General features: G+C 41.8%; 1 protein-coding gene across 2 annotated transcripts in view; it reads right to left on the bottom strand.

Annotated features, from left to right (window-relative positions):
- Nucleotides 1-23897, bottom strand: part of LOC140106742 (solute carrier family 22 member 15-like) — a 158563-nt gene that overhangs the window by 95494 nt on the left and 39172 nt on the right. For both annotated transcript variants that reach the window (XM_072131360.1, XM_072131359.1), the window contains 2 exons: nt 11672-11812; nt 1757-1842 (listed from right to left, as the gene is read on the bottom strand). In XM_072131360.1, the coding sequence (XP_071987461.1) occupies nt 1757-1842; nt 11672-11812 (227 nt within the window). The remainder of the gene's footprint in view (nt 1-1756; nt 1843-11671; nt 11813-23897) is intronic.

Genomic DNA, 23897 nt, shown 5'->3' with positions numbered 1-23897 from the left:
AATATGAGAGAAGGCCGAAAGCAATCCACGCAGCCTGCCCACAAAGCCATCGAGGAGCCACCTGTGAGTTTGGAGCAGGTGCACCAGGCCTCAATACTGATCTTTCAGTGTTATAGCACCATTATATGTAAATTTTCAGATTGTCTTTCTCCTGTCAGGTCACCGAGAAGAGTTCTGATTAACCTGCCCATTCAGGTTAATTTTAAAGATTCACATTGTAGAAGCTTTGCCTTATGTCATTCAGATCCAAATTGAATCGGTCCAAACCAATGTTACTATAATTATCCTGAAAATTGGTATATAAACCTAAAAATTCTAATCACCCCCTTTCCCGAGTACTGATATAAATATAAATAAACGGTAAAAATCATAAACACATTAGGTATCACCGCGTCCTATCAAAATATAATAAGGTTTTTTGCACTGCATTTATCCACGTAACGGAAAATAGCGCCCAAGGTCGAAAATGGCACTTTTTTGCCATTTTGAAAAATATAAAAAAAACCTATAAAAAGTGATCAAAAGGTCACACAGTCCTAAAAATGATAGCAATGAAAACGTCATCAAAAGTCACAAAAAGAAGATGGCAAAATAAAAAAAAAATATTTTTGTACAGGAGGTTTTCATTTTTGTAAATGTATGAAAACCCTATAAAAACCTATACAAATTGGTATCCCCGTAATTGTACCGACCCAAAGAATAAAGTAGACATGTCATTTTTGTGGCGCAGAGTGAAAGCTGTAAAATCCACACCCACAAGGAAATATCGCAAATGCGTTTTTTCACCGTTTTCACTGTGTTTGGAATTTTTTTCCCGCCTCCCAATACATGGCATGGAATATCAAATACCGTCATTATGAAGAGCAATTTGTTACGCAGAAAATAAGCCATCACACAGCTCTTTATGTGTAAAAATAAAAAAGTTATAGATTTTTTTTAAGGTGAGGAGTGAAAAAAAAAATGAAAAAAAAGGACAGGTCATTAAGGGGTTAAAATTCTATATATTTTTTTGGGGATCTTTTAAAATTTTAAATAACATTTAATTACATAATAGCTTATATTTTAATGACCCGTTTTAATGTGAATTACGCTTATTCCTGGAACTGATCCAGAAAATGGCCAAATTGATACTGATGGCGATCTGTGGGCGGGCTTAGTATGACACTCCTCGTCTCTTGTAAGATGATGAATTCATATTTTTCCAGAAATCTTTTATTGCTTACATCGGCTAAATATCTTATCTGCAAGGGCAGCAGAAAATACCTGCCCACTACAATTTTGGTAATTTAAAACACATACCGTATATACTCGAGTATAAGCCGACCCGAGTATAAGCCGAGACCCCTAGTTTCAACACAAAAAACTGGGAAAACCTATTGACTCGAGTATAAGCAGAGGGTGGGAAATGCATTGGTTACAGCCTCCCAGTATATAGTCTGCCAGCCCCTGTAGCATACAGCCTGCCCAGCCCCTGTAGAAGGAAAAAAAATAACACTGTACTCATCTTTCCAACGTCACCCATAGGTCCTCTTCTGTCTCAGACTGTCTCAGACAGAAGAGGACCTATGGGTGACGTCAGAAAGGTGAGTTTTGTCTTTATGTTTTTAGTTGACTCGAGTATAAGCCGAGTTAGGGTTTTTGAGCACAAATTTTGTGCTGAAAAACTAGGCTTATACTCGAGTATATAAGGTAATACAGTTTTAGCGAGGTATTAAAATACTTTTTCAGTGGCGATTCTTTTTTCTTGTTTACTTACTGTTATTTTCTGGTAAAAACATAGTGAACATACAAGACAATCCAGCAAATACTAGGAATCCGGCTGTGGATTTCCCTCTTCCTGACCTAGAAAAAAATTTAAATATTTAAATAAAAGGTTCCAAAATGTTTTTTTTTTTTTTTACCTCTTACATGCAAGAGACTTAGTGCAACAGAAGGAGGCGAGACTTTTCTTGGACATTTTCATATGCTCCACAAAATATACATGCATGGTATTACTGGCTAATAAAACTTGAACCATCTGATTGTAATATTAAGTGATTGCCATTTAACATGTACCGTATTTTTCGGACTATAAGGCACACAGGATTATAAGGCGCACCATCAATAAATACCTGCTAAAACGTCTAGATTCATATATAAGGCGCACCGGATTATAAGGCGCACCTGATTATAAGGATGAATAACCAGCAGGTGGCAGACCTGTGCACAGTTCAAGGCAGCTGTTGCCTAAGTACGGTTCATATATAAGGCGCACTGGACTAAAAGGCGCACCTTTGATTTCTGAGAAAATCAAAGGATTTTTTGTGCGCCTTATAGTCCGAAAAATACGGTAATGACAGTTTCATCAGCCAAGGGTCTGACCAATCACAGATGTGTGTCCACATTCAAGGTGGAGATATGGCCATGCATCTCCTGTCACTGTGCGCTGCACTTTATAGGAAGCACTGACATTTTTGTACTGCCTCAGACATCAGATATTTTTTATAACAAATAAAAACACACCTATAGCAATGGCATCAAAACTGCAATTGAAATCCAGGATGGTAGATATGAGAGATCTGAGCAGAGCACAGGGTGTAATGCTACATTGGAAAGTACCATAATATCCCTCTGATGTACAATTGTACAGTTACAGTCAATAGCCCCTCCAATCCTTCCAGACGCATGTGGTTTTTGATTAGTTAAGCAGTTTCAAGGAGCAGAAATATGTAATCATGTAAATAAAAATCTTGCCTGAAGGTCTTAGCACGTACTTGATAAGATGAAAGTCGGGGATGTAAAAGACAAACATAACTTAGATGGTTCAATTATTCTTTAATTCAAAATGGCTGCCAGAAACAAGCTTCTAACTAATTGCTTAAATTTTCGTGAACTGAACCCCCCCCCCCCCCAACTACCGCCGCATATTTCAGAACTTATAACAAGTTTTAAATCTGTAAATGACAGATCTACAGCCCCGTGATGGCCAGACATACAGAATAACGCGTCGTGACCCAAAACTGCGTAACAACCTTGGCCACCGTATGACGCATGATTTAGACAAGTCCAGTCAAAAGGAAGGGCAATCAAGAAGAAAGATAAAGTATCAGTTTATCGTGAAGTTTTAATTGTCAGTGGGAATTATTTCCTATTTCATGGAAAAAATAAATAATAATTTACAAATATTGTAGCCATACAACACAAGGAAGGAACTCGTCTGCAAGAAGGTGCTGCATAAACCGAAGTTATTTCTCCATAAAAACTTATTTTACTGTATATACTCGAGTATAAGCCGACCCGAGTATAAGCCGAGACCCCTAATTTTAACACTAAAAACTGGAAAAAACCTATTGACTCGAGTATAAGCCGAGGGTGTAAACTACAGTGGTCACAGCCCCCCCAGTATATAGCCAGCAAAACCCCTTTGGTATATAGCCAGCAAGCCCCCTGTAGTATATAGCCAGCAAGCTCCCTGTAGTATATAGCCTGCCAGCTCCTCTAGTGACGAAGCCTGCGTAGAGCCAATGTGGAAGCATTGCTGTATAGAAGAGGACCTGTCGGGGGGACATGTTCGTCGGAAGGTGAGTACACTGTTTGTTTTTTCTGGACTCGAGTATAAGCCGAAGTGAGGTTTTTTCAGCACATTTTTGTGCTGAAAAACTCGGCTTAAACTCGAGTATATATGGTAATATCTTGATTACAACACGTTTCAGCTTTGCACTAGAGTCTTTGTCAAGTAATACTTAAGCTACGTCCACACGACAGTGTGCCCGCTGTACCGTAGCGCGGTGGGCACACGTCGGCGCCCAGGAGAGGAGGAGGGGGTGAGCGCTGCTCACCACCGCCCATCTTCATAGAGAAACATGGCGCACGGGGAAAGATAGGACATATCCTATCTTTTCCCCGGCTACAGAACCATACGGTGCCGCACTTGTTCTGCACCATACCACTCCCGTACAGTGCGGTGCGCCCATTGCCATCTATGGGGAATGTATATACGGCGTATATATGTCAGCCATATATACGTCCCCCATACGCCCGTGTGACTGTAGCCTTACAAATATGAAACATACCCATAAAATGTGCATTAATGGGCCAACAAGTGGTCTTCTTTTCAGACTTACCAATGAACAGTATTAGCTTGGTAGCTATGAGTAACACCAACAATGTCAATGTACAGTATTTACACATGAACCTTATTGATTTTGAGTACTGTATTTTTCGGACTATAAGGCGCACCGGATTATAAGATTATAAAGCGCACCTTCAATAAATGCCTGCTAAAACTAGGTTCATATATAAGGCGCACCGGATTATAAGGATGAATGACCAGCAGGTGGCAGACCTGTGCAGAGGTCAGGGCAGCTGTTGTCTAAGTACGGTTCATATATAAGGCGCACTGGACTAAAAGGCGCACCTTTGCTTTCTGAGAAAATCAAAGGATTTTTTGTGCGCCTTATAGTCTGAAAAATACTGTAATATCTAATTCTATCCATGTTCACATCGGACAATGAGACTCATATGGAGACTCAATCTTTAAACATGTGAAGTTAAGTTGGGGTTAAACACAACACTAAATTGAACTTGCGCAACTGGGAAGAAGACCTTGCCCCTGAGGGCTCACAATCTATATGAGAGGGTCAATAAACACCCTAGATGAGAGAGGAGAGCGGTCAGAGGCTACAACTCACCCCAACTCCATCCACTCTGGGTATTGACTAAAAAAAAAATGCATTAAAAAATCATGAATGTGGAGACATATAATTGCCTCCTATTTTTCCGTTGCCTCAACAGCCCAAATATTTTGTATTTTGTCCTATTATTTTAGGGCGAACATATCAAATTATTTATCAGGGAGTCTGAAGGACTTTTGAAAATCTCAATCTCATAGTTATGTCAAGGAAAACATCAAGCGGTGAAAACATGCAGTCTACAATGTCAAACAATATGTCCCTCACGCCGTGAGTCTTTACACTTATTGTGACACGTTTTTTTTTTTTTACCTCCGCTCCACTGTGCATCATTGAAAGACTCTTAGAAGTAGAGGGGGGGGGGGGGGGGGGCGGTGGAGCAGCCAAGCAATTGAACATAGTGCTATGCTGTGTTTGTTAATAATCTGTGAACGAACCGGCAAAGCACTTCACTTTGTAATCGCACCTTGACTGACAGACTCCCAATCTCCTCCGACGCATGCCGCTACAGCTCTTATGCTACACAAGAGTTATTAACAATCAGGGACATTTACATTATTAAAAAAACAAAAAAAAAAATTTAAAAAACTTTAGTAAAGGGGGCAAAGACTCGGACTAAAAACAAAAAAAAAGATAAATGCCCCTTATTTATCAAAAGTAGTGCAATCTGTACTATGTGTGGGGTGCGCCACGGTCTTCATTAACCCCTTCATGACTGCCATACAGCTATACAAGTCCTATCTGCACATGCACATCCGGATATATCTCCTGAACCTTCAAAATAAATTCTGGTGTCATATTAAACAGTAGAAGCTTTGAACGCTTTAATAAGATATCTGGGTTGTGTAAGGATGCTAAACAGAACCAGATAGATCCACTCTTAAAGTTCATCTACATTTCTTTTAGTGCACAGGCAGTCCCCGGGTTATGTACAAGATAGGGTCCATAGGTTTGTTCTTAAGCTAAATTTGTATGTAAGTCAGAACTGTATATTTTATAATTGTAGTTCCAGACAATTTTTTTGTTTTTTTACATAGTGACTATTGAAGTTTCAAAATGTTTTGCTGTAACGGGACCAAGGATTATCACTAAAGCTTCATTACAGACACCTTACAGCTGATCATTGCAGCCTGGGGCTATAGTAACATCCAGAGAACTTCACCAGAGGTCACAGTGAGCAGAGGGGTCCGTCTGTAACTTGGGGTCATCTGTAAGTCAGGTGTCCTTAAGTAGGGGATCACCTGTATTATGTTTAGCTTCCTATTTCCAATTGTAACTTTAAGAGTGGATATCTCCAGTTCTGTTAAGCATCCATACTACAGAATTGTGTTTCTAGGTTCAAGTGCTGAGAAGATGAAGGCGTTTGAAATTCCCTTTATCAGCTGAAGGTAGAATATAGAAGAAAGACTTTCACTTTGCAGGAGTACATGCACCCTCTGCATCTGTAGCTGAACCTGGGAAAGGGCGGTGGTATCAAGCTGTACTTATTTATAACATATTTTGGCAAAAGTTACTACAGGCAGTCCCCGGATTACGTACAAGATCGGTTGTGTAGAATTGTTCTTAAGTTGAATTTGTATGTAAGTCGGAACTGTATACTTTATCATTGTAATCCCAGTCAAAACTTTTTTTGGTCTCTGTGACAACTGGATTTTAAAAATGTTGGGTTGTCATAAGAACCAGGATCAACAATAAATCTTCATTACAGACGCCTGTGATAACTGTTACAGCTGTTTATTGTAGCCCAAGGCTAAAGTACAATAAATTACCAATATCCAGTGGTCCGTTTGTAACTTGGGTCATCTGTAAGTCAGTTGTTCTTAAGTAGGTCCCCCTGTACTTACTTAAAAACAAGTTTAATTAAAAAAAAATGACAAAAAGCTTATTTTCCACATTTGTAGTCAATTATTGGCAAATTTTGTATAGAATAAAATATGTAATGAATAAAAACTGCCCTATTAAGTTAAAGTCTCAAATGTCATGAAAGAAAAAAAACTAAGTAAAAATTGTGATTACATGTAAAGCTTTTCCAGAAATATCATCTTGAAGTGTAAAGCAGAATGTCAAAAATTGACTTGGACATTCAGGCGCCAATGACCATCGTTCATGAAGGGGTTAATCTGGCACACCCTACACTTATTTAGGAGAGATTTCTACATTAATTTTAGTTTAATATAGAGCGATGAGAAGAAACCTAAAAAGAAGCATTTTGTCTAATAAAATCTATCTTCATATCTTTGATTGTTCTACACATCAGCCCTATTTATAAAATTCTAAGGGCACGGAGGCCAGAGCAGCTTCCCTCACTTCCCATTAAGCTGAGCTTGACCTCTACTAGTGATAATAGTTCCAGCTCTTTTTTAGTGAGCTGGATCATTAGACTCTGCTCAGTATAAAGAGCCGGCTCTTCTAGCTCCTGAATGGCTCCCTATGTATACATATGGAATCATTGTTAAACCCATATCCCACTCCACTTTTAACACAAAATTTTCAGGTTAAAAGAGGCATAGCCCAAAATAAGAGGCGTGGTTATGGTAATTATTTGTCTCATGTCAGTGTTTACTATACTAAATCCCCCATGGCTTTCTAGATATCTGCTTGGTATTAGACAATGGGATCATTGTCTAACATAAGTGGGAGAGAAATCAGTCCATGGATTTCCTATGAAAACACAGTTGTACGAGTCATTGTCATAGTGTGATGTCAGACACATGTAAAATGACACTGGTACAGTGCTGAGAGTGCATGTGGCTGTACTGGGTGTGTATGTGTAGCAGAGTGTAGTGTGTGTTCATGTGTATGTATAGCAGTGCCAAGTGCGTTCATGTGTATGTATAGCAGTGCCGAGTGTGTTCATAAGTATGTATAGCAGTGTTGAGTGTGTTCATAAGTATGTATAGCAGTGTGAGTGCGTTCATGTGTATATATAGCAGTAATGAGTGTGTTCATGGGTATGTATAGCAGTGATGAGTGTGTTCATGTGTATGTATAGCAGTGATGAGTGTGTTCATGAGTATGTATGACAGTGATGAGTGTGTTCATGGGTATGTATAGCAGTGATGAGTGTGTTCATGAGTATGTATGACAGTGATGAGTGTGTTCATGGGTATGTATAGCAGTAATGAGTGTGTTCATGTGTATGTATAGCAGTGCAGAGTGCGTTCATGTGTATGTATAGCAGTAATGAGTGTGTTCATGTGTATGTATAGCAGTGCAGAGTGCGTTCATAAGTATGTATAGCAGTAATGAGTGTGTTCATAAGTATGTATAGCAGTGCCGAGTGCGTTCATGTGTATATATAGCAGTAATGAGTGTGTTCATGGGTATGTATAGCAGTGATGAGTGTGTTCAAGGGTATGTATAGCAGTAATGAGTGTGTTCATGTGTATGTATAGCAGTGCAGAGTGCGTTCATGTGTATGTATAGCAGTAATGAGTGTGTTCATGTGTATGTATAGCAGTGCAGAGTGCGTTCATGTGTATGTATAGCAGTAATGAGTGTGTTCATGTGTATGTATAGCAGTGCAGAGTGCGTTCATGTGTATGTATAGCAGTAATGAGTGTGTTCATAAGTATGTATAGCAGTGCCGAGTGCGTTCATGTGTATATATAGCAGTAATGAGTGTGTTCATGGGTATGTATAGCAGTGATGAGTGTGTTCAAGGGTATGTATAGCAGTAATGAGTGTGTTCATGTGTATGTATAGAAGTGCAGAGTGCGTTCATGTGTATGTATAGCAGTAATGAGTGTGTTCATGTGTATGTATAGCAGTGCAGAGTGCGTTCATGTGTATGTATAGCAGTAATGAGTGTGTTCATGTGTATGTATAGCAGTGCAGAGTGCGTTCATGTGTATGTATAGCAGTAATGAGTGTGTTCATGTGTATGTATAGCAGTGCAGAGTGCGTTCATAAGTATGTATAGCAGTAATGAGTGTGTTCATAAGTATGTATAGCAGTGCCGAGTGCGTTCATGTGTATATATAGCAGTAATGAGTGTGTTCATGGGTATGTATAGCAGTGATGAGTGTGTTCAAGGGTATGTATAGCAGTAATGAGTGTGTTCATGTGTATGTATAGCAGTGCAGAGTGCGTTCATGTGTATGTATAGCAGTAATGAGTGTGTTCATGTGTATGTATAGCAGTGCAGAGTGCGTTCATGTGTATGTATAGCAGTAATGAGTGTGTTCATGTGTATGTATAGCAGTGCAGAGTGCGTTCATGTGTATGTATAGCAGTAATGAGTGTGTTCATAAGTATGTATAGCAGTGCCGAGTGCGTTCATGTGTATATATAGCAGTAATGAGTGTGTTCATGGGTATGTATAGCAGTGATGAGTGTGTTCAAGGGTATGTATAGCAGTAATGAGTGTGTTCATGTGTATGTATAGAAGTGCAGAGTGCGTTCATGTGTATGTATAGCAGTAATGAGTGTGTTCATAAGTATGTATAGCAGTGCCGAGTGCGTTCATGTGTATATATAGCAGTAATGAGTGTGTTCATGGGTATGTATAGCAGTGGATGAGTGTGTTCAAGGGTATGTATAGCAGTGATGAGTGTGTTCATGAGTATGTATAGCAGTGATGATTGTGTTCATGTGTATGTATAGCAGTAATGAGTGTGTTCATGTGTATGTATAGCAGTGCCGAGTGCGTTCATGTGTATGTATAGCAGTGAAGAGTGTGTTCATGAGTATGTATAGCAGTGTGAGTGTGTTCATTTGAGTGTATGTATGTATGTATGTATGTATGTAAGTAGCACTGAGCGAGTGAATGGATGTAGCAGAGCTGTGTGTGCTGTGCTGGTGTGTGACCAACTGGTATTTTTTAATTTGTATAAAATATATGTTTTCCTTTTTTTGAATGCCTAAATCTGGGGTGCGCCATAGAGTCCAGAAAATATGGTATGACCAAAACATACATATACTGTGAAACTGATCATTGCGATCTGTTGAACCTATTTAGACAAAGAAATTGCATTCAAGGGTGGAAAATCACGTTAAGTTTATCCAGAGCCAATAAACATGCACACATAAATATCAGCTGTAAAAGAGCAATACAGCCAGTAAAATGCTCATTAAAGTTGATCTATAGCTACTATAAAGACCAACCAACATAATCAGCAGCCACAGGGAGCAATGGGGGGCTTGTATCTTATGCCTTGTTATGCGACACCAGGTTTCTGGTGCACAAGGCACAAAAAAAGCACAACCAGGAACATTTTCCCCCTTTCACTAGTTGACACCTTCATGCTTTTTGTAAAAAAGTTGATGTAACAGTGCACTGGTTAGTGGTGCAGCTGATCTATGCCAGGCCTGAGACAGATTTCAATTGCTTCACAACTACTAACCTCTTAGTAATTCTGCCATTTTGTGCACTGGCGCAGGGAGTATTAAGAGTGGCGCACAATGCTCCCGTCATAATACATTCCCCCAATCATCACGGTGACTGCCATGTTTAAGAAATATTGTACAAAGAGTGAAAATACAGAGGAAATTTATCACATTGAGGCACATTTACTCAGGGTTCCCGGATCGCGATTCTGTCGGGTTTCCTGAATTTTTTCTTTTTGCGCCGAATTGCCCCGGGTTTTTGGCACACACAATCAGAATCAGATTGTGGCGCATCGGCGCCGGCTTGCATGCGACACAAATTGGGGGGCGTGGCCGTCGGACAACCCGACTCATTCGGACAAATTGCGGAATTTAAAAAGCTAATTGTGTCACAAGATCAGCACTCACATGCACCGGGAAGAAGAAGGTGAACTCCGGCGGACCTCAGCGCGGAAGCGACACATGCAGGAAATTGGACGCACGATCTTAGTGAATTGCAGCAGACCCGAATCCTCGTCGGACAACGCGCGGAGGGGATTGCGACGGGACAGGTAAGTAAATCTGCCCCAATGTGTGTTTCATATGATGGTTTTGGGAGCAGAAAAAGACCTAGTAAACCCACTAGCAGTATGTCATCAAACAGCTGGACTACATCAAGTCTATTTCAAGGCCAATCCAAAGTATCAACTTTAAAGTGACATGTAATTTGGTTTTAGTCGAGGCATCAGAGAGCTTGACACTGAAGTCAAGCTCTCTTCACCTCAGAATGCCACCTTCACTGTAGCTGATGGTCCTGCAGCCAGATACATCACTAACCAGATCTCCTTCATTCTGAGGTGAGGAGAGCTTGACTTCAGTGTCAAGCTCTCTGCTGCCTCGACTAGAACCGAATTACATGTCACTTTAAAGTTGATAGTTAATGCTGAGCTCTCTGCCTCCATGACTAATAAAATATGTCTACCTATGAGTTTAAACATTTCTATATAGCAGGACTTTTTGTTGGCTTTTATACCAAACTTTAACAGGGTAATTAAAAGACCCCGCCAGAATCACCCACATTATACTTACCTTGTTTAAGTTTGTTGTTCGCCGCAGGAAACAATGGGTCATTTGATTTATCAGCAGCAGGACTCCTGTGACATCCTGTGTCCTGCTGGTAGATGGAGGGAGCTGTACAACCTCTGGCATAACCACTCCCATATCAAGTGGTTGGAAGGGTGTGGGGATGTCCTTAGCATGCTCCTCCAATCACGAACATGGGAGTGGTTATGACAAAGAAGGAGTGCAGACATTAATGACTACAACCCCCACCCCCTCTTCATCCAACGGAAGTCAGCAGCACACAGGACGTCGCAGGTAGTGCCAAGCCCTACTGCCCCAGGATCATGGGAAACTGCACATTTAAACAGGGTAAGTATAATATGGGTGATCCTATTATGGTCTTAGATTTACCCTGTTAAAAGGTTTATAAAAGTGGCCAACCACTTTAAGCAGAGGTTAAAAGCTGTGAGTAAGGCCATGTGTAAGATGAAATAATAGGAACCTTGCTTGTAGACAACCCCTTAAACTATACCTTTATTACAGACTTTGTTTGCGCTTCAGATTTTTGACTCTGCGGAGGCTAATGGGTGCATTAAGAACGATTACACAAAGCATAATCCCATTATACTCACCAAGACTTCTCAATGAAAAACAAGCAGAGAGGGAAAGCGGGGACTTCTACCAGCCCATACAAGGCCACGTTCACATAGAGATTGCCTTTCAGCTCCCCTGCATTTAAGGTCAGGCCGTAGTAAACCAGACTGCAGACGTACCTGGAACAAAACAGAACATCATTGCTACTGAAAGGTTTGCAGGACGACAATTTATCAAGAAAGCGCGGTGACAGAGAACAATGGGCTGGAGGGAAATAACACTTTACACCGCTGCTTGCGACAAACTCCCCAATCTATTAGCAATAATTTCTCTAAAACTGCACCGGGAAATAAACTTGCAAGTAGGACGCGGTTTATGGTGAATTACCTGATAAATGCACATATAACTAATATAGAAAGCTGTGTGTGTATGTCCGCTAAAGGAATCTGCACTGTTGCATTTACAATCACCAAATTGTGTACAGTCGCTCTGTGACTCAGGGAATATCATAGACTCAGTTTTGAGCCAAAATCCCCCCCCCCAAAAAAAATACAGTTATTAACCACCATATACAGGAGTCATTGCCTGCTGCTGCTGCTGTGGCAGTTAGAAGCGGAGCCATCATTGGTTGCTATTCTGCCACAGGTCATTAATATGAGCTGTGATTGGTTACTATAGTATAGGCAATGCGTATAAGATGCTTATGTGTGAGGTAAGATGGACAGAGACAGAAAGACACACAGGGAGAGTGAGTGACAGAGAGACAGAGAAGGAGAGTGAGTGATAGAGAGACAGACAGGGAGAGTGAGTGACAAAGAGACAGACAGGGAGAGTGAGTGACAAAGAGACAGACAGGGAGAGCAACTGAAAGACAGACAGGAAGAGTAAGTGAGTGAAAGACAGAGAGACAGGCAGGGAGAGAGTGACAGACAGGAAGAGGTAGATGCATAGATAGATATATATTATTTTTTTGTTAAACAATTATATTTTGTTATAGGTAAAAGTAGTTATTTATTATCCCGGGCAACACTGAGATCTACAGCTATAACATATATTTATATTTGTATGTAGGAGCTGAGCTACCAAATATGCTGTTGTCTTCACTTGCTTTCATTCAACAGCACATCATTAATCCTAGACTAATCTTTTCCTTCAGCTTCCCAATAGTGATATCTTCTACCTTGAAGCTGAGGAGTGAAGCCATGAATCTGAGGAGTGTACAAATACCCCTTTTCATTAAAGGGAGTCTACCAGTAGTTCCATACAAAGCAGCATGTTAGGTACTGGCCCTAGAAGAGCAGTGTAACCATATCTTTGTGAATGTTGATAGTAGCAGCAGGACTGTGAAAAATGGATTTCAGCATTATAATAATAATCTTTATAATTGTGCCATCATATTCCATAGCGCTTTAGAAATCATAGGAGACGTATACAAATGTGTGGGTCCTGCTCACAAGAGCTTACAGTTTACGAGGGGGCGGCACAAGAGGTATAAGAGCTTGTATAAGGGTCGACACATTCTTTATAAGGGAACGGAATTAAATAATTTAATAGATAAAAATGCTGCTGCTTAAACCAGCCATCAGCTGCCATCTTATATGCAAGGTCCAACGTGAATGTGACTGCAGAGAAGCCTGGAGCTTGGTATCTATTTGGTGATTGCCGGTTAACAGACGGGAAGAGGACATCGGATGGATTAATAAAGAGGGTAGACATTTCATGCAGTTAGCGAGTGTAATAGTCCTGCCCGAAGAGGAGGGTTTATAGAGCATGTTTGAAACTTTGGAGGTTGGGTATACGTCTGACAGTCCGGGGAAAGTCATTCCAGGGAAATGGTGCTGCTTGGGAGATGTCCTGGAGACGTGCATGAGAGGTTTGTAGAGATTGCATAGCAGGTGTTGAGAGAAGAGACAGTAGAGGTAGGAAGGTGCAGCATAATGCAGAGCTTTGTGGATAAGGGTTATTATTTTAAATTGTATTTGGAAAGAAACGGGCGACTGGAGGCATCCATGTAGCTTTTGGTCTGAAAGATGAGCCTGGCTGCTGCACTAAGAAGAGATTGTAGAGGAGATAGTTTAGTAGTTGGAAAACTGATTAGCAGGGTGTTACAGTAGTCTATTCAAGAAACAATTAGCATTTTAGAGGTTTCAATTGTAAGAAATGGGTGCGAAGAGCAATGCATGCGGCAAGAGCAAACAAGAGTTCCAAGTTCAGCTACAATACTGGAACATAAATCCATTTGTCACAGTCCTTCTCTTACCAACGCTACAAACAAATATGTGGTTACACAGATGTCAGGAATGGCTACCTGTGTCAGGAAGTAGTCCTGGAGATCTGTGTAACCATATCCTTGTGTGTGGTGTATCCACAGCTATAATGGTCAAAACTGCTGACAGATTTCATTTAAAGGGAATCAATTGTGAGGAGTACTCATTTAGCTTTCTACACTCTCGTACCCTTTATGATTGATTCCCCATGTAGACTGCTAAGCGTGTGCTTTCCCCAAAGACTTGGCTGCCTTGCTCCTTCTTTATATTCTGATCTGCAATGTATATATTACACATAAACACATTCCCGTATATACTCATGTATAAGCCATGTTTTTCAGCACAAAAAACTTGCTGAAAAACTTAACCTCGGCCAATACACAAGTCAATTTAAAAAAAACGTACATACTTCCGGCACCCCCAATGCTTGGCGCGGCTTTCCGATGGTCCGGGTGGCTCCTCTTCTGTCTTCTCTCTGCTGTATTAGCCAGCAGAGCCGAGGCCATGCGCTATGCCGGCCAGCACACACTATGATGCGGTGGTGTCGCCGCTGATGACTGATGATGATAGTGTGCTCTGGCCGGCAGAGCGCATGGACGCGCCTCTATCGGCTGTTACAGCAGAGAGAAGAAAGAAGAGGAGCTGCCGGGGGGACAGCCGGAAGGTAATTATGTATGTTAATTTTTTTATGTGCTGGGCAAACTGGGGGCTGAGTGGATATATACTGGCTGTATACAAAAGAAGGCTGGCCGGCTGCATACTAAAGGAGGCTGGTCGGCTGCATACTAAAGGAGGCTGGTCGGCTGCATACTAAAGGGGGCTGGCTGACTATATACAACTGGGGGCTGGCTGACTATATACAACTGGGGGTTGGCTGACTATATACAACTGGGGGTTGGCTGACTATATACAACTGGGGGTTGGCTGACTACATACTACTGGGGGCTGGCTGACTATATACTACTGGGGGGGGCTGGCTGACTATATACAACTGGGGGGGCTGGCTGACTATATACAACTGGGGGGCTGGCTGACTATATACAACTGGGGGGGCTGGCTGACTATATACAACTGGGGGGGCTTGCTGACTATATACAACTGGGGGGGCTGGCTGACTATATACTACTGGGGGCTGGTTGGCTATATACTACTGAGGGCTGGCTGGCTATATACAACTGGGGGCTGGCTGACTATATACTGGGAGGCTGTGACCAATGCATTTCCCACCCTCAGATTATACTTGAGTCAATAAGTTTCCCAGTTTTTGGAGGTAAAATTAGGGGCCTCGTCTTATACTCGAATATATACGGTACATTGCTAGAAATTAGAGCATTGAGAGAAAGGAGGTGAGAACATTGAGCTTCCACACAACCCGGAACTCTACATCTGCAAAAAATATTTAATCTGCATACAAGAAGCAAGAAAGCTAATAAAAATTCAGTTGGATTAATACCCACTATCACGCACCCCACACAGCGGAGACCAAACACAGGGTGCACCTACTCTACGGAGTCCCAGAACTTAGCCCTTAAGTTCCGCCCACTTCCACAAAATGGCGTCCTAACACTAAATTTACTACACACACTCGGCACCCACTCACTGCCACCACCCACGAGTTACTTACGCAAAGAAGGCCGTAGGCACCTCAACCACACAGACAATGCACCCTGATGATTTACACTGAACATGCAATCTCTACATTTACTATATTAAAAATGACCTGGTAACATAATCCCTTCGGAAACTTAGATCCGTTAAGGCTACAAGCAGAGGCTTATAAAATGTAAGTCTTTATTTTACATAAAAAATACAGTATACTAAAAAACAAAATTGTCAGATAAAAATAAAAATAAGCTAAAAACAATACAAATACAATACTTTCAAACAGTTAGGGAAAACGGAAACAAAAAACTCTTGCTATGGAAATAGGTAGAAGTTCCTTGGCCCGAGGACAGGGCATGGAGAGCAATCCAGTCTTCTAATGTATAGAGTCCTCCAACTGAACAAAGTCATGTGGCTGCTTCACTAATTTATAGCCAGGAGGTTTTTCTATCCCCCCTCCCATCAGAGGGGAACTCTCTGGGTCTGGGGTTTTATCAAAACCCCATAGCTTTTGATCGGAAGATGGCACAACTGTGCCAATGCTCTCAATCAAAAGGGTACCTCGCCCCCGTTCACATGGGGTGTCTAGGCCTAACATTAGGGGTGTTCTGCCATTGGCTGGGTTCCCCTGCAGCTAGGCTTTTGATACTTGGGCCTTGAGGTTATCTAGACCCTATATCTCTCCCATGTAACTCGGGACTCATAATTATGAATTATGCTCCAGTTATAGACAGCTATGATATTTCCTTTGTCTGAATTTTGGAGGGAAAATGCCACAGTCTTTCATCCTGTGTCTTTCAGCACAAGCTGGCCCAATGTGTCAATTTACCCACTTAGTGAAGAGCATATTTCTCTGATTAAAAAGAGACTCCCTGGGGTTTGGCGACTCACTGCCCCGCCCCTCTTCCGAGCTGGTTGTAAAGCAATGTACCCCTTCAGCCATTTGCTCTGGCCAAATGGAGCCTCATGACTCATAATAAAACAACACAAAAAAAACAATAACTGTACAGTGGTAATATTATCACACCTACCAAAACCAACGTCAAGTGCCACATTAATATGCAGATTTGGCCAGTCATGCATTTCAATTTTACTGGGATAAGGTAAGTAACCTCTTGCTGTATCAAGAAATGGCCAATTCTCCACACCCCCCAGACAATTGACTAGAACTGGGATATTTCAATGTGCATGGTTGGTCTAAAGCTTAGGGAGACAATAGTCTAACACAATGTTTATGAGTCAGGTAAAGTTTTACAGACTGCAGACTCCTGTAATAGCTGATGCGGGAAAGGTAGGGGGGGTAGAGTCCTGTATTTTTTTTCTATATTTAGTTTCACACTGTAAATGTAACTGTAAAGTTTTTTTTATTTTTTGTGAGACCGTTCCTTAAAGGAAATCTACCAGTAGGATTGAGGATTGTAAACCAAACACACTGACATGCTGGTGTATACCCCCTATGGCAAGATATGTTCTTCTTATGCCCATGTTTTTATGAAAAAAGGCATTAAAATTCTGCAACTGAGCTTGAGGGGCTCCGGGATCCATAGAGATTAATGAAACCTGGAGCACCTTATGCTCATTTGCATTATTCTTAAAACCTTTTGTCATAAAAACACGAGCATTAGAAACTAAAAGAATAACATATCCTGGCAGAGGGGGCACAAGTAATATCAGTGTGCTTGGTTTACAATCCTGGATCCTGTAGGTAGATGTCCTTTAAATGGGTTTTCCCACAAAAGAAAATTCTCACATTTCAATCCCCTAGTGATGTTAACACAATAAAGATCATTTTAACCTCTTACTTTACAATTTTACTCAGTGTTATTGCTGTTTTAGCTCCTACCACTCTCTATGCTGCTCAGTCCAAAATCCCCGGTTGTGAGTGGGGCCTCTCTAAGCAGACACATAATTCGTCTAGTTCTGTGGGGTGACAATGTGGTGAGATTACCAGGGTACAGGTGTATATACACTTTCATCTGGCTTACGTACTATCGGACACATATTAAGAGATGAGACAGATCAGAGATGCAGGAGATTACACAGAGGCTGACAGACAGACTTTTACACTGTTTCACAGACATGTGCCTGCCTCCCCCTTCCCCCGGATCACTTATCTCCTTGTAGTTTGTAGCTTGCAGCCTCACTCTCTGCCAGGGGCGGACTGGCCATAAGACCCACCGGGAGAAATCCCGGTGGGCCAACTCGTTTGGGGCCGGTCTGACATCTGTGGGGCTGGAGAAAAAAAAAAAAAAAAACATTAACTCACCTTGGTAAGGATGGACACCGCGCTGAGGACCACAGGAATGGGAGGCCGTGCGCAGCGCTGCAGGGACTTCCCCCTGCTGTGCTTCTGCTGTCTGATGCCAGTGTCATCACGTGACCCGCCTCATGACGTCCCCCGCGCGGGCCGGCATCTCTCCCTGCTAGATTTGGAGGCCTGAGCACTGCTGTGAGCAGTCAGCTCACAGAGACCACACAGCCCCCCTCCCGCGATCGCTATCCCCCCCCCCCCCCCCCGTGATCGCCCCCCCCCCCTTTCCCTGGTTTGCAAGAAGGAGAAGGATGCAGGATGAAGATGGCAATGAGAAGAGAACTTACAGGGTAAGTGGCTCTGTATACATGGGAATGTATGGCTGGTGTGTATGCTACGTGGGAATGTATGGCTGGTGTGTATGCTACGTGGGAATGTATGGCTGGTGTGTATGCTACGTGGGACCGTATGGCTGGTGTGTATGCTACGTGGGAATGTATGGCTGGTGTGTATGCTACGTGGGACCGTATGGCTGGTGTGTATGCTACGTGGGACCGTATGGCTGGTGTGTATGCTACGTGGGACCGTATGGCTGGTGTGTATGCTACGTGGGACCGTATGGCTGGTGTGTATGCTACGTGGGACCGTATGGCTGGTGTGTATGCTACGTGGGACCGTATGGCTGGTGTGTATGCTACGTGGGACCGTATGGCTGGTGTGTATGCTACGTGGGACCGTGTGGCTGGTGTGTATGCTACTATTATAGTAGTTATATTCTTGTACATAGGGGGCAGTATTATAGTAGTTATATTCTTGTACATAGGAGTAGTATTATAGTAGTTATATTCTTGTACATGGTGGGCAGTATTATAGTAGATATATTCTTGTACATAGGGGCAGTATTATAGTAGTTATATTCTTGTACATAGGGGGCAGTATTATAGTAGTTATATTCTTGTACATAGGGGCAGTATTATAGTAGTTATATTCTTGTACATGGAGGGCTGTATTATAGTAGTTATATTCTTGTACATAGGGGCAGTATTATAGTAGTTATATTCTTGTACATAGGGGGTCAGTATTATAGTAGTTATATTCTTGTACATAGGGGGTCAGTATTATAGTAGTTATATTCTTGTACATAGGAGTAGTATTATAGTAGTTATATTCTTGTACATGGAGGGCAGTATTATAGTAGATATATTCTTGTACATAGTGGCAGTATTATAGTAGTTATATTCTTGTACATAGGGGGCAGTATTATAGTAGTTATATTCTTGTACATAGGGGCAGTATTATAGTAGTTATATTCTTGTACATGGAGGGCAGTATTATAGTAGATATATTCTTGTACATAGGGGCAGTATTATAGTAGTTATATTCCTGTACATAGGGGGCAGTATTATAGTAGTTATATTCTTGTACATAGGAGTAGTATTATAGTAGTTATATTCTTGTACATAGGAGTAGTATTATAGTAGTTATATTCTTGTACATGGTGGGCAGTATTATAGTAGATATATTCTTGTACATAGGGGCAGTATTATAGTAGTTATATTCTTGTACATAGGGGCAGTATTATAGTAGTTATATTCTTGTACATAGGGGGCAGTATTATAGTAGTTACATTCCTGTACATAGGGGGCAGTATTATAGTGGTTATATTCCTGTACATAGGGGGCAGTATTATAGTAGTTATATTCTTGTACATAGGGGGCAGTATTATAGTAGTTATATTCTTGTACATAGGGGGCAGTATTATAGTAGTTATATTCTTGTACATAGGGGGCAGTATTATAGTAGTTATATTCTTGTACATAGGGGGCAGTATTATAGTAGTTATATTCTTGTACATAGGGGGCAGTATTATAGTAGTTATATTCTTGTACATAGGGGCAGTATTATAGTAGTTATATTCTTGTACATAGGGGCAGTATTATAGTAGTTATATTCTTGTACATAGGGGCAGTATTATAGTAGTTATATTCTTGTACATAGGGGTCAGTATTATAGTAGTTATATTCTTGTACATAGGAGTAGTATTATAGTAGTTATATTCTTGTACATGGAGGGCAGTATTATAGTAGATATATTCTTGTACATAGGGGCAGTATTATAGTAGTTATATTCTTGTACATAGGGGGCAGTATTATAGTAGATATATTCTTGTACATAGGGGCAGTATTATAGTAGTTATATTCTTGTACATAGGAGTACTATTACAGTAGTTATATACTTGTACATGGAGGGCAGTATTATAGTAGATATATTCTTGTACATAGGGGCAGTATTATAGTAGTTATATTCCTGTACATAGGGGCAGTATTATAGTAGTTATATTCCTGTACATAGGGGTCAGTATTATAGTAGTTATATTCTTGTACATAGGGGTCAGTATTATAGTAGTTATATTCTTGTACATAGGAGTAGTATTATAGTAGTTATATTCTTGTACATAGGGGCAGTATTATAGTAGTTATATTCTTGTACATAGGGGGCAGTATTATAGTAGATATATTCCTGTACATAGGGGCAGTATTATAGTAGTTATATTCCTGTACATAGGGGTCAGTATTATAGTAGTTATATTCTTGTACATAGGGGTCAGTATTATAGTAGTTATATTCTTGTACATAGGAGTAGTATTATAGTAGTTATATTCTTGTACATAGGAGTAGTATTATAGTAGTTATATTCTTGTACATGGAGGGCAGTATTATAGTAGTTATATTCCTGTACATAGGGGGCAGTATTATAGTAGTTATATTCTTGTACATAGGGGGCAGTATTATAGTAGTTATATTCTTGTACATAGGGGCAGTATTATAGTAGTTATATTCTTGTACATAGGGGCAGTATTATAGTAGTTATATTCTTGTACATAGGGGCAGTATTATAGTAGTTATATTCTTGTACATAGGGGGCAGTATTATAGTAGTTATATTCTTGTACATAGGGGGCAGTATTATAGTAGTTATATTCTTGTACATAGGGGCAGTATTATAGTAGTTATAGTCTTGTACATAGGGGGCAGTATTATAGTAGTTACATCGGAAAGTAGTTGTTTATCGGAAAAGGTAGTGTAGTATTAAGTTGTGTTCTCTTAAAAAAAGAAGCTTTATTCCTGTATAAGGAAGGTAGTATGAATTTCTTTCTTTGTGCTGTACATGTTTATTTAGACCATCTATAAACAGTTTGTAACTCCACCCACATTACATGGCCATGCCTACTTGTTTTGACCCCGCCCACAGAATGGGGCCACTTTAACAGTTTTTTCCAGGGCCACTTTAAATTCCCAGTCCGCCCCTGCTCTCTGCTCACGATGTCATGGCAGGAAGTAATCAGTGACAGTCTCTGAGCTCCGTGCAGGGGGCGGGGCTACAGTAAACACAGCAGAGAGAGACAGAAACTCAGCTCCACCATCTCACACAGAAATCCAAGATGGCTGATGGCTGCCACCCGACCCTAAAGTCAGAAGTTACAGGGTCGTGTCTAGTGGAACCGAAATTGTGCACACCAGGACTGATAGAGACAGTGGGAATACCCCTTTCAAGCCAAATTGAAGCTAAATGGGTATTATCATCACAGTAAAATTTTAAATCACTTTTGGGGGGCTACTAACATGATGCCCTACTAAGGACAAGCCAATTGTGGAATCTCAAGTTCTTGAATATCACTTATCCCAATAGCACATGACGCAGCACTGCAGGGCACAGGTGCACTAAGTCCTATACATCAGAATGCTGGATTGTGAACAGATGGTACAGACACTTAGGATGCACCTGCCACCTGGAAGTATTGGAAGTAGCGACTGCTGCTCAACATTATTAAGATTGCAGCCTCTCTATACTGTAATAATATAGCATGGAAGTTTTAAATTGAATCAAGTTACTGATACAAAGGAAAAACGGGCAACAAACACAATATAAGAACCAGACTAACGACTAATGACATAAGGACACCTATAATCGCAAATCTAATCCCATGTCGGTAGCCTGGATTGACAAGCCATGTGCTTCATCCCCTGCAAAGCATATTTCATCCACTCTGCAGGGAATTGCAACACAGCCCTATTCAATTACATAGAGTTTTTGTTGCAGACCCACGAAACAAGTACAGTAGATCAGGGTCATAATCAATCATTCTACAAATCCTAGTGATATTATTCCTTGATTTAATACTACAGCATAAGGATAATAATCTACAAGGACCCTGTCATCTTCTGATTCTCACATAGACTAAAATATGGTATGAAAATGTGCTATACACACACACACACACACATCACTTGAGGGAGAAATCTCAAGATTATACTTAATCGGGGATTGAGTCCACAAAATACATTGATTAACCTTTCAACATGTCATCAGATAACTTTCTACAACTACTGTGAAATTACTCTGCTCTAAAGGCGGCGTCTGTGCCCGAAGACTGCACCCAAAGACGGCGTCTGTGCCCGAAGACTGCACCCAAAGACGGCGTCTGTGCCCGAAGACGGCACCCAAAGACGGCGCCTGTGCCCGAAGACTGCACCCAAAGACGGCGCCTGTGCCCGAAGACGGCACCCAAAGACGGCGCCTGTGCCCGAAGACGGCACCCAAAGACGGCGCCTGTGCCCGAAGACGGCACCCAAAGACGGCGCCTGTGCCCGAAGACGGCACCCAAAGACGGCGCCTGTGCCCGAAGACGGCACCCAAAGACGGCGTCTGTGCCCGAAGACGGCACCCAAAGACGGCGTCTGTGCCCGAAGACGGCACCCAAAGACGGCGTCTGTGCCCGAAGACGGCACCCAAAGACGGCGTCTGTGCCCGAAGACGGCACCCAAAGACGGCGTCTGTGCCCGAAGACGGCACCCAAAGACGGCGTCTGTGCCCGAAGACGGCACCCAAAGACGGCGTCTGTGCCCGAAGACGGCACCCAAAGACGGCGTCTGTGCCCGAAGACGGCACCCAAAGACGGCGTCTGTGCCCGAAGACGGCACCCAAAGACGGCGTCTGTGCCCGAAGACGGCACCCAAAGACGGCGTCTGTGCCCGAAGACGGCACCCAAAGACGGCGTCTGTGCCCGAAGACGGCACCCAAAGACGGCGTCTGTGCCCGAAGACGGCACCCAAAGACGGCGTCTGTGCCCGAAGACGGCACCCAAAGACGGCGTCTGTGCCCGAAGACGGCACCCAAAGACGGCGTCTGTGCCCGAAGACGGCACCCAAAGACGGCGTCTGTGCCCGAAGACGGCACCCAAAGACGGCGTCTGTGCCCGAAGACGGCACCCAAAGACGGCGTCTGTGCCCGAGACTGCACCCAAAGACGGCGTCTGTGCCCGAGACTGCACCCAAAGATGGCGTCTGTGCCCAAGACTGCACCCAAAGATGGCGTCAGCATCTGTGATAAGACGGGAATATGCCCACCCTGAAGCCTTGGTCATTTTGGATCTTCAAAATCAAAAAGAGCCACAGAACAGCCTCATATTGGAAATTCTAGCAGATGTGTTATATATGGAGGACTCTAGAGTGAAATATTCCTGTGGTGTATGTGTGTTATACTCTATATCCTCAATATTGTGGAATGATATTGTGTCACAGTTATACGCTATATGTACCGCCTCCCGGTGCTGTATTCGCAGCCTTTTAGTGCTTTTATTACCATACTACATTTTTAATCATGAAATCATGGTTGGACACATCTGCAGGCGAAATAACATTTCATTCACCGCTTTTCCTGCCTGCCCTTGCCCCAGTCCCAAATGACGTGCCAGGATCCCGAGATTTTCATAGTAATGATATCACAGAGGCTTTTTATCACATTTAATCACTCGTAGCTTTTTATTTTGTATTGGTCTCTGTGTCTGGGGAAGGTTTTCACATTAGTCACCATGTCGCACAATACCTTATTACTAAGCCTGTACGGCAATTTTCCACACAGACAAAATTATTAAAATACATCCAAATTGCTTTTGTTATTTGAACACACTCCTCTAGAGCTCCCATTACATCCAGAGCAAGAATTGCTCGCAAGTTATTATGATTAAAGGATTACCATCTCCAGGCTAAATGCAAAGACGGAAAATGCATCTTAAGTAGAAAGACAACTCTTCAGAGATAAATCTTGTCGTTATAAATTAGAAGACTTGGCGATTCACTAGACG

The sequence above is a fragment of the Engystomops pustulosus genome, chromosome 11 (genome assembly GCF_040894005.1).
Source record: "Engystomops pustulosus chromosome 11, aEngPut4.maternal, whole genome shotgun sequence".
NCBI classification, from domain to species: Eukaryota; Metazoa; Chordata; class Amphibia; order Anura; family Leptodactylidae; genus Engystomops; species Engystomops pustulosus.
This window is presented reverse-complemented; position numbering and strand designations above follow the sequence as displayed.